At 41.1% G+C, this 12,093-nt stretch overlaps 1 protein-coding gene across 2 annotated transcripts in view; it reads right to left on the bottom strand.

The window, feature by feature from the left end:
* The window catches only part of COL5A3 (collagen type V alpha 3 chain), a 546,803-nt gene that overhangs the window by 214,014 nt on the left and 320,696 nt on the right, over window positions 1-12,093 (bottom strand). For both annotated transcript variants that reach the window (XM_069231786.1, XM_069231785.1), the window contains 4 exons: window positions 10,884-10,937; window positions 8,825-8,869; window positions 3,026-3,079; window positions 539-646 (listed from right to left, as the gene is read on the bottom strand). In XM_069231786.1, the coding sequence (XP_069087887.1) occupies window positions 539-646; window positions 3,026-3,079; window positions 8,825-8,869; window positions 10,884-10,937 (261 nt within the window). The remainder of the gene's footprint in view (window positions 1-538; window positions 647-3,025; window positions 3,080-8,824; window positions 8,870-10,883; window positions 10,938-12,093) is intronic.

The raw sequence follows: 12,093 nt of genomic DNA on the forward strand, positions 1-12,093 counted from the left end.
TTGGGGCATTTCTTGGGTGTTACTTGGGCAGACCTTCGCAAGCACTTACAGTTTTTGACACAAAGCCCATACTATAAAAATAGCCATAGTAGCCTTTGCATCAAACACGAACTCCTCCTAAAGCCTACCTTAAGGTTCACAGATTTCATACTGAAATGGTTGGTGCACCTTTTTATGCTTGTGAGCGCAACAGAATGTTTAGCAGTCATTTAGTAAATAATAACAACTTTCTCAAAGTGAGTTAACAACAATTAGATTGTGGGGTGAGCTGTATGTATGATCACTAATAATAAACAGGGGAAAGAAAACCCACACAGGTTTGTATGTTAAAACAACTTAAGAACATTGAACACATTTCATTTTCATCTAGTTTTGGTTTTCTATGGTATCTGTAAGACCATATGATGCAATGCAACACAACACATGGATTACAGAAATATTGGGTGACGTGTAATGTTGGACATAAGAACACAAAATATAACAGAGCAAACAAAAATATGCAAATGTTACATAAGGTAGAAAACAGGGAAGCACTCACCTTCTCCCCAGTGATCCCTTGAGAGCCCCCTTCACCCTGTGGCCCCGACTGTCCCTTCAGTCCTTCAGGCCCATCTTCACCTCGACTTCCTAAAGGCCCAGGGTCACCCTGTAGGGGAGACAAAAATAGCAGAATAGGTTTTCGTCACCAGCCTCATAGAGTTCCCATAGTAGCACTTGTCCAGAATTTGCAGCAGGACCTTTAACAGGCCAAAGATATAATCATATGTAAGTGCTAGGAAAGAGAACTGGAGACCTACATAAAGCATGGAAACGGGCATATTACATTGGTTTAGTGTGCTTTAATTTGTGCTCAATATAGCCTTAGAGCCCTCCGTAGTGGGCTATACTGGCCCGTAAAGGCCCACTCCAATGTTAAAGGCTCAAGCCAAAGGTGAGGTCCTTTAACAAGGGAGCAGGATGTTAATTGCTAGTAAAGCTATTAGAACATTCTGCCACTAGAAGGCAGAATGTTCTAAAGTCCTCACGGAGCCTGAGGGGATTGCAATCCCCTCGGGCTCTGTGAGGCCTTTGTTCAGAGCTGTTGTTGTGATTAAAGAACATTGGAATGTTGACGCTCTGGGATTTTACCAGCCAGTAAAAGCCCTGAGCACTCCATTGTCTCCAATGCAGCTTGCAACATTCCAATGTTCTAATATTTAGTGCACACATTTCATCAGAACTGTATGCTGTATTTTGCGACCGCACAACTCCTGATGAGGAGACCGCCATGGCACTGGTGGTCTCCCCACCGGCCCGCATTATGAGTTTTCCACTGGGCTGACCAGTGGGAACCAATGCTTCCGCCAGTCAGTCCAGTAGAAAACGTGTGGCGGCACTGGACTCAGCTCTACATGCAGCAAAGTCCAATGTCGTTGCACCGGGGGCCTCACTAGCACTCTCGAAGTGTGCAATGTCTGAAGAGCAGACAGTGGCCATTCCTATGGTGCTGGGGAGGGGTCCCCTGCAATTGTTCTCCGACAGCCTTTTCATGGCAGTTGAACTGCCATGAAAAGGCTGGGGGAGAACACGGTTGTGCTCAGCACTGCAGCACTAACTTCAGCGCTGGCATGGCTGATTACAACCACGACTCCCGTCATACTGTCAGGATCAAAGAACCTGGCAGAGACGGCGGTCTTTTAGCGGTCTGACCATCAGAGTCATAATGTGGCGGTCGGACAGCCACAGCCGCTGTGGTCCCACCACCATCACGAGTCTGGCAGTCTTGAGACCGCCAGACTCATAATATGGCCCTTTGTTTCTTGAGAACAACAGAGAAATGAACCACACTCTTGCATTACCAAGGGATCTGTGATGTTTTAAACAGGAGTGTGCTGTCTGACTTCCATGTGGATAGCCATGTGTGAGACACTGAAGCTCTCATTATGACTTCGGCGGTCTTTTTGAAAGAACCACGTTGGCGCAGGTGCCCAAAGACAGCCGTATTTGGAGTCACCCAAGGATTTCTGCCCATTTAAAGGCGGAAATCCGACACCATTGGGCTGACCGACGGCTAGTGAGAGGCGATTCCACCGCCTGCACTGCCACGCCAAAAGGACTCCGCCCGCTGTATTATGAGATGTAATACGGCATGATGGTTCCTTCATGGCGTTGTTGTGGTGCTGGCAGTGGTAACACCAACACTCATTTCCTCCCGGACGACCACCTCACCCAGACAGGTAAGTGTAGCGACAAAAGGGAGGGAGTGTTTGTGACAGGTGCATGTGTGTGGTGTGTGCGTGTATGTGTGTAAGCATGTGTGTGTGTGTCAGAATGTTTGTGCATGCGTGTGTGCATGTATGCGTATGCTGAGGGGGAGTGTGTGCATGTATGCGTATGCAGAGGGGGAGTGTGTGAATGAATGTGTGCGTGGAGCGGGAGTGTGAATGAATGCGTGCGTGGAGGGGATGGGGTGTGAATGAATGCAGAGGGGTGAGTGTGTGAATGAATGCAGAGGGGGTGTGTATGTGTGAGTGCAAGTGGGGGTGTGTGTATGTCAGTGTGAGAGGGAATGGGAGTTTTTGTATGTATGCGTGTGGTCGGGTGGGGGTGCCTCTATGTATGTGTGCGATTGGGTGAGGGGTGTGTTTGCAAGTGTGTGGACCAGTGGGGGGGTATCTGCAAGTGTGTAGACATGTGGAGGTGTGTGTGCCAGCGACGAAATGGGGATTCCTGTAACCGGGTGTGTTACCGCCAGGGTTTTCATGGTGGGGCTACTTTGCAAAAAGCTTGGGCGTTTGCTGCCAACGAATACGGCCAGTGGTCCTAAGCCTGCCACCGGCCCGGAGGAGCTCATTGCCAGCCGCAGCGGTCTGACTCGACCAGCGGGACTAGCAGCGTTGTTGTGGTTTGGCTTCAGCCAAACCGCACAACTCATAATGCTGTGGTCTTTACTGTCGGGTCCGCGGCGGTTAGACCACCAAACACGTAATGAAGCCTTGAGTCTGTTTGCAATCACACAGACATGGGGATTGAAATCCCAACTTACTCTGTCTCCCTTGGGGCCCATGTCCCCTTTGAAGCCTGGGAAGCCATCTTCACCCTAGAAAGGAAGCCAAAGCAACATTTTAATTATGAGTAGGAGTTTACAACACCGCATATGTGGGACATTGCAGCTTTTCCAATATGCTTGTTCCATTGTTGAAGTCAAGTCTCAAATAAAAAAATGCTCATTACTTTAACAGTAATTAAGGATTCCTAGTTAACAATGGTCAATACATGCCTAAAGTTGTCATCAACAAGTTATTTAGAGGTGTGTTAAAAGTTGTGATTGAAAATTAAAATATTTATATAGTTACGAACATTTGAGGAGAGTTTTCCAAAACAGCCATGGTGCTTTCTAAAATGGTAACATTTTTATGGGAATTTGTATAAATTGTGATCATTCTTAAAATAATTATCAGCTTTTAAAATGCTCACATGGTTATGAACTGGGTAAAGCTGAATACTAATTTAAGATGCATATTAGTGGGATTGTGTCTTAAAAATACATAGTAATTCCTTATGCATTTAAGCTAGGATATTAATCAAAAGTTAAAATTATAATCCAATATTTCTTACCTTCTGCTAAAATAAATTAGTATATTTGATTTTTTTTTTTTAATGTGGCAAAAAACATTACAAATAGTTTTGAAAATGCTTGGATTATCTGTAAAAAATTTCAAATGCTATTTGTGATCGTTTGACAACCTTGTGATTGCTAAATATTTTGAAAGATACTTATGAATGTTTAAATCATTACAATTTTGGATATGACATGTTTAAAAATCTATATTACCTTAAAATATGTTACATGTTAGTTTAAAAGATAAAGGAGTACTTGGGGCTTTTAACACATTTTTGGTAGTTGTTTTAACAAGGTTTTAGCTGGAACCTTAAACTTTTTTGAATAAGATTTGTTTTTAAGTACTGTTGTTATGAAATATACACAGGTTACTTTAGAGATCTGTAATTGATCATTAAACAGTTCAAATACTGTTAACTGTATAGCCTACATACAGTTGCTCTCTTGAAAGATTGTTTGTTAAATGGCTGACTCACTTTTCATTTTTCAAAGTTGTGAGTGCCTCTGATAACATGTACGACATTAACAAAAGCTAGCTTGGCTGTTGCAAAATGTAAAATATTATTTTAAAAGTTTTCAAAAAGATGGAATAGTTTGTTCTAATAACTAAGTTATTATTTGATAATTCAGTGATTTTCTGAGTAATATGTGTATTTGGGTTGTTAAAAGTCAACATGCAGTGTTTCGTTGATAATGTCATTTCTAAAAGTATTCAAGTGTTTTTCACAATTTTCATACAGTTGTTTTTTTTATTTGTGACGGTTATTAAACATTTTCAAACATGGACACATATTTAGCTGTTCTTAAAACACTGTGAAAGGTACACCTTAATTCAGCAATTTTAAAAAAAGAGGGTGGGCAAGTAATTTAGAAGTTTTAAAAAGCTGGGTTTGTTATCTAAGAAAGGAAAGCATAAGTTACTTGCCAGTTTTTTAGATATATTATGAATGTCCCATAAATGTTTCAATAATGTAAATAACAAAGTTCACTTTGATCTCTAACTTGGAAGGTGTATTTATCAACTATTGAGAAGATAAGGATGGCGGAAACCTGGTGAGTTGGAGGTATATTTTGAATATCATATATTTTAACTTGGTCTTTCAAATTAATTACAGCACCATACTAAATTCCCATATATACTGACATAACAGTTGACTAGACTGTACAGTACAGAGGAAATGTCTTAATAAACTGTTGCCTTTAGAGGGATGGTAGGATGGAGGAAGGTATAGATTCAAGCCTACATGTGCATCTGGTTCTTCCTCCTATGCCTTTGCCCTCTCAGGATCCTGTTCGGAAAGCTGTGTTTCTCTACAGCTGAAGTAAATGCGTGGTTCTATCTCACTAGCATACCACATCTCTAGTCGCTGATACCTGCATCACAGTGGCTGTAATTGTGAACACAGATTAGACTAAAATTGCAGAGTGGAATGGTTTAAAAGATGACTCTAGTGAAGTGGGTTCAATAGTGAAAATCCCAGTTTTATCCTTTCAGACCTCTAACTTTTGATCTCTGTTGTGGCACAAGTCTCCTTGTTGCTGGAAAGGTGAGGGATTATGAAATCTAGTAGCTGTTGTTAGCACCTCCCTGTTACGTAGGGCAGGGTAAGCTTCTGACCTGAACAATAAGAAGAGGTCACACACCTGTCACCAGTATTCAGCAGGAGCCCCCTTTGAAGTTCAGAGAGAGAATGAAAGTTCCTCTGTTGGCTGAGACATGCAAAGAAAGTTGATCTGATTTTAGTGGATTCACTATGTTGAATCACTCCCAGCCTAGTGTATCCTACCCAGTAGAAGTAGGATAGACAGTGGGCTGATTCCTCTTAGTGCTGACTTGTCGGTGAGATAATGAGGCATCTCTATATTTGGTGGGGGTCTCACACATTTCAGAATTCTGTACCACCACCCAAAGGCCTCTGCAGAGGTAGATTGAACTTAGAAGGGGCCTTAAAAGAAGAAAGAATGATAAGCTACAGTACTGACATACATCAAATATTACAAATGCAGCTTTCTACATCATCAGCATATGGCCGGGGCATGATGTTACCAGCCAGTTGCAAAAAATAATTATGGAGAACCACACGCTTTTGAGTTAGCACCCTTGAAGCAGATCACACCAGAAAATCACAAGCCATTTTGTGACTTTAATGTAAAAGGTATCCCTGGTGGAGAAGGTTCTCCAGAGAACCATAGCACAATCCAAAGCTCAGCCCTCAATAAAGTTTGGTGAGACACCAGAGGGCTCAAGTAAGGTTAGAAGAGGCTGCTCCCATTGGGCAAGTCTCAATGCCCTTTCCATTGTGACCCTTCACTCTTGCAACAGCCCATACCCAATCCTCTTACCAATTCATATGTATTAAGGAGAGGGACTAGCGGTGTGCCAAGCAGTTTAGCCCCAAGCCGAAGAACTGGCAGTCCAAGGAGATTGCTGAATTACTCTCAAAGTCAGAAGCACCAGTGGAAAGCTTAAACTCCACATAGAACAGCTGTTAGTGTGGCTAAAGTACATGAAAGTTATAATAAAATAAATGTCCTTTTCGTTGCCACTTAACCAAAATAAACAACTATGATCGCAAGCTGTGAAAATGAACTATGATCAAAATTGCCTCTCTAGGGTAAGACCATGTGCTATGTTAACATTTAGGTCTTCCCATTGGTATGCCAAGTAATTTTATTGTTATATTTAGGTCTGCTTGTGTGCGATTCAGCTCCCAGAGAAAGGACCTAATGTAATGAAAAAGCTTGTTTTTAAGAATTATAAAGGGTTTCACTCAAAACTTTGGGCATGCACTGTGCATTGTCATGTGAAGAGCATAACAAACCTGTAGGCCTGTACTTTTGTTAGTAAAAAGCATATGTTAAAGGCACTAAGGGCCAGATGTGGGAAGGCATTAGCACCTCGCAAACAGCGAAAAACGCCGTTTGCGAGGCGCTAATGCCCTCATGCGATGCTGAAACACATATTGCGAGTCGGTACCGACTCGCAAAATGTGTTTCAGACTCGCAAATAGGGAGGGGCGTTCCCTACCTATTTGCGAGTCGCACCGCGATGTAGGGTTGATTTGTGACCGCGAAAGCGGTCGCAAATCAACCCGCAGTTACCATCCACTCCAAGTGGATGGTAACTCATTCGCAAACAGGAAGGGGTCCCCATGGGACCCCTTCGCCTTTGTGAATGCTCACAATAATGTTTTTTCAGAGCAGGCAGTGGTCCTATGGACCACTGCCTACTCTGAAAAAAAACGAAACAAAAAGGTTTCGGTATTTTTTTCTATTTGCAGCTCGTTTTCCTTAAAGGAAAACGGGCTGCAAAGAGAAAAAAAAACTGCTTTATTTAAAAGCAGTCACGGACATGGTGGTCTGCTGTCTCTAGCAGGCCACCATCCCCGTGAGTGCCTAGACTCGCTATGGGGTCGCAAACTGTGACCCACCTCATAAATATTTATGAGGTGGGTCTTTGCAACCCCATAGCGAGTCGCAGAAGGTGTCTGAGACACCTTTCTGCATACCAACTTGCGAGTTGCAAATTGCGAGTCGGAAGGACTCGCAATTTGCAACTCGCAAATTGGTTTCTACCTACATCTGGCCCTAAGTCTTTAGTAAAACATTGTGTCTTGTTTTGTTAAAGTTGTTAAAGTTGTTTTTTGCTTGGAAACTTGAGATTGCTAAAACAGTCAAGGTTTTGGAGGCTAGTTACCTCCTCAGATAAATCTTTAGCATGGCTGATTGTCAATCTGGTAAATCTTGTGCCGCCCTTAAGAAATGCTCTGAAAATATGTTGCCTACAGTAATTTTGCACATATTTGTAATTTTATTTTAAAGTTTTACTTATCACTTTCAATGATATACAACATTACAAACTCATTTGCACTAGCAACATAGACAATGTACTTTCTACATCGACATCAAGATGTAGTACGTCTCCAGAATCCACAAGCAATAATTCCAGAATGACAAAATAAATTACTTCAATTACAGATGAAGAATGAGCATAACCTATTGTGATCATGTCACAGATTAGGTTACTATGTTAACTGCATATTTAAATCTATTCGTTGAGTGTTATCACCTGCTGTGATTGCCCTCTCGCTAAAGGAGGACCTGAATAGGCCCATGTGTGTTTTGAGTTACAAGGGGTGTAGAGGAAATGACATAAGTACTTCAGCTTGTACAAAAGGTAAAATCCTTTATCTAGTTCATACTCTTCGGGACAGGTTTCCTACCCTAATTTATGGCTTTGTTTCTCTTTGTGATCAGATTTTGGGAAGATTTTAACAGACCCCAGAACAGCCTCCAATGAAATTAGCGTTATCTCAGTGTCAAACATTTGAAACAGTATTCATGTTATTTCAAGCCAATATTCTTGGACTGCCATGCGTCCCAGTCCAAGTGCATGAAGTCTGTGCATTCCAATGCCTTACTTAGACACCTTTTATTGCATATGGTGTCATTGTACCTTCAAAGAAATTTAAAATGCATTAATCTGTGACTACCTTTCAAGGATATCTATTTATTTTGTCAACAGTAAAATGTTCATTATATTTTTGATTTTGTATGCAGTGTTTAGCGTTGTGTGCTTACCGTACCTTTGCAGTTCAAAGTAAAATCATTGTCTGAACACTGCCATTTTGAGTGTTCTTGTGTGTGCTGCTGAGTTCTGGTTTTCTAGTCCAAAGCACCTCCATTAGTCAGTCTTGGACTTCTCTGCCAAACTATCCTTAAATTTTAGTTGTGCTAAATGTGGTACATGGTTCACAGTTTCAGGCTCAAGAAGTATATTGCCGCCACTGATGTAGTTGGTGCCCAGTGGCTTCTAATTATCCTGGTAAACCCAAACTAGACTTCTCATGTTCACTGTACACATGATGACCCAGTGATATGGTAGACAGCCAGTCAGAACATGAGTAGATTTAATAGTTCTCTCACAAATTATTCTCCCACACAGTAACAATGAGTTCCTCCCTCTCTGGTTTCGGCAACCAGGTTATTGTCTTAGACAAGATTATGGCATTACACATACCTGTGTCCAATCAGAGGAAATGCACTACTGTGAATGCAGTGGATTATGGGGATTACAGGACATCTCTCTTGTCCAAGGTCACGCTATCTAAAAGGATACTGGAAAACTACACAGAAATGACGACCACATCCCACCCTACAGAGACAAGCTTATTTGGCCAAAAGTCTCAATGGCTAAGAAAACACTGTATCTCATATTCTTACCTTTTCTCCTTTGCTGCCCTTTATCCCCCTCACTCCAAAGGCACCCTAAGTAAAGAGAAGATCAGAGCAGATTATGAGATTTCAAGAAAACAACATTTACATAGACAGGTAGTTTGATCACTGTTAACAAGTCTGTCAGAGTATCACGCAGGATTTCTATGCATCATTGCAATTGTTGGTGATTACTCCTGAACCATTTATTACATGCTGGAATTACCATATATTGATTGCAAACTATTTTAATTTTCATAAATAATCGTAATCATCTCTAGTACCTTTTAGACAACTTTATAACCTGCAAGAGTATACTAGCAAAATCTAATATCATATTGAAGACAAGCACTATATATGCTGCTGTGTTTAAGGATTCAGGGGCTGAAGTTCACTTGAATTCATAGAGTTAAATGTCTATTAACTTAGGGAAGATTAAGTACCCTATGAACTACCTGGATGATAGGTCGAGACAACAAAATGTATAACATATATTGCTCAAGTTTGTATTACCAAATTTAAAATGGAGGGAATAGTTCATAGGGTTTATGCTTTACTGCTTTACCTGCAATATTCTATGTGTGACTGGAAGATTAGACTTAAATCATCTGCCTCCTGATGATATAGGCTCAAAGTATATTTTGGCATTATTTTTATCATTATTCTTGAGTAGCACTATGTAAAGAAATGTACCAACCTCCTCAGACCTTAAAAAATGTAATTGCATTTTTAGCTGTGGCTCTCTGTCCCAACCCACTTTACCCCAGTATGCCCATAAGGCAGAACTTTAAACAGCGAGGATCTGTGTTGTCCACATTTCTATGCGGCAACGATCATTCACGTCTTTTTTTGATGGATCATCTCTTTAGAGTGGTACCAACCAGGGCCTTGTGTTAATATGTGTGCACCATTTTTCAGCATTAGCAAAGAATAGATAATTTCAAGCTTTAAAAAGATCATTGATATCCTGGATGCCAAGAAACACAGAAAAACAACATACAATATTCTTGAGCTTGTCCGTGGTTGGCTGATTTTCTTGTGTGTGTGTGTGTGTGCATACACTTTAATTTAGGACCTTCTACTCACAATAGATATGTAAGACCTGAATAAAAATTGAAAATTTACTCATGTAGGCTTATGCCTACACCTACATTTGTATCAGATTTCTTACGTTTCTGGAATTTGTAAATAAATCCTTAAGCACTGCTCAGGAACTCATGCATTCATATGTGTAACATGAAAGTAGGTTTAGACTTTGCACCTTTATAGTTTCGTTGTGGAAATAAAACATTTTTTCAGTGAACGAATTCCTTCCACAACACCACAACAGTGTGAGGGTGTTCCCTTTCCACTTCCACAATGAACACACATGTATCCCTGACCTCTTCATAAATATATGTACAAGAGTATTCAGGCAAAAGAGCTACCTGCAAAACTGGTGTTAATATGTGCTTGAAGTGTGTTTGTATCCTCCAACCTTTGCAAGTTGGCCAATCATGGACTGCCCACAAACTTATTAGCCAGGCTTGCTCAGCTGAAAATCCCATTTTAAAGGCAAAGACGCTCATTACGAGTATGGCGATCTTAAGACTGCTACACTCGCGGTGGTGGCTGGACCACCACCAAAATGGTGGTTCGACCTCCACATTACGACCGTAGTGAAAGTGTCATGGTCAGAGCGCCGAGACCGCCACTTTTAGCCTGGCCGACGGCCTGAAGTTGCCAGTGGTCCTAATCTGCTTGGGCCTCGATTACGAGCCAGCGTCAATGATGTGGTGAGTTTCCCGCTGGGCCAGCGGGCAGAAAACCAGAGTGGTGGTCTTCTGGCCCAAAGAGTTTGGCAGGCGGCAGAGGCCACCCTCCAAACTCATGATGAGGCCCAAAATTTCTGTTTGGGTGAATCACATGGAAAGGATCGAATCCCACATATTCTGATATTCCGAATCACAAACAGACTATGTACTCTGAAATGTCCTAAGATGTCATGGTAAATTTTACTTGAAAAAGAAAATGAACACTCAAAGTTAAGTTGGCAAAGAAGTAAGACAAGGAACTTGGCAACACTTACCTTAACACCACGAGGACCGGGGTAGCCAATAGGCCCTGCAGAACCTGGAGCCCCCTGAAAAATAAATAAACTTTTGTTTAAGAAACTGAATAAGAGCTATTGTAGTTATACATCGCTCGACATAGTGGGGTTGTATGGAGAAGTAAGGGGAGCTTGGGGCATCTCTGTCAGGCTATCAGTCAACAGCCTATTGGCCTGAGTTATTTCTCTAAGAGATCAGTGTTTCACAAGTTGAATCCCACTAGGACATACAGGTATTTTCCATCCGCCTAGGATTAATAAAAGTAGTAACACGTGATTGAGTAATACTGCGTAATATTAACTGTGAGAAGAGTTCTGTGTAAAAGTAGTTTATGGAAGAGCGCTGTAAATTTAGCAACTTTATTAGTTTCTGCTTGTGGGCAGGGACAAGGGAAGGGCATAAGTCTTCTTCCACCATAGTTCCTCCATGTCTTCTCTACCACCGATCCTATCCAAAAAAATACTATTGGGCTTTCTATGAAATCTCCACAAATTTTGAAAAGGATTACACAGGTGCATAACATCGTTTCTAGTTGCAAAAAAGCTCCACCTACGAAGGCTACTGCATTAATACTGAGGTGGGACATACAGGAAGAAAAGATGATGATAGGAAAAACACTTTCTAGATTTTCGTTAAATAAAAATAGGTTTAATTATGTTTTGCTCCTTTATTTTGCTATATTATGTCACACATTCGTTCTGTGATTTTATCAGATCATAACACTGTTTTTTGTAATCGCCACAGGTGGTTGCTGAGTGAAATCAACATGTGTTAATATCTCTGAGTAGCAGTGGGTTCTACAAGATCACAAGTGAGCCTGAGGCGTCTTAGTGTAAATCATGAAAATCCCGATTTTAAATCCAGTGTCTTGTCTTTGGGTAGAACACAAAACACAGATGTTCAATGTTCTGTACTCTGAAAATACTTTCTTAGGATTGCCAGAAAAAAAGGCCATAATGACATAGGCATGGTACTTTGGAGAACCAAGCCGCCAAAAGTGAGAAATATATCTGAGAGCTTCCTTTAGAATTTTGAAAGATGGAAAGATGTAATTATGTAAACAAAGTGCACAGACCTAACTTTTCTATCGATGTTACATTCTGTCGGCCTCTGTTTGTATTCATGTGTCCGTGTGTAATAACCGTGCGGCTGATTTCTATGGCATAGGGATTAAACAATAACAACAAT

The sequence above is a fragment of the Pleurodeles waltl genome, chromosome 4_2, assembly GCF_031143425.1.
Source record: "Pleurodeles waltl isolate 20211129_DDA chromosome 4_2, aPleWal1.hap1.20221129, whole genome shotgun sequence".
NCBI classification, from domain to species: Eukaryota; Metazoa; Chordata; class Amphibia; order Caudata; family Salamandridae; genus Pleurodeles; species Pleurodeles waltl.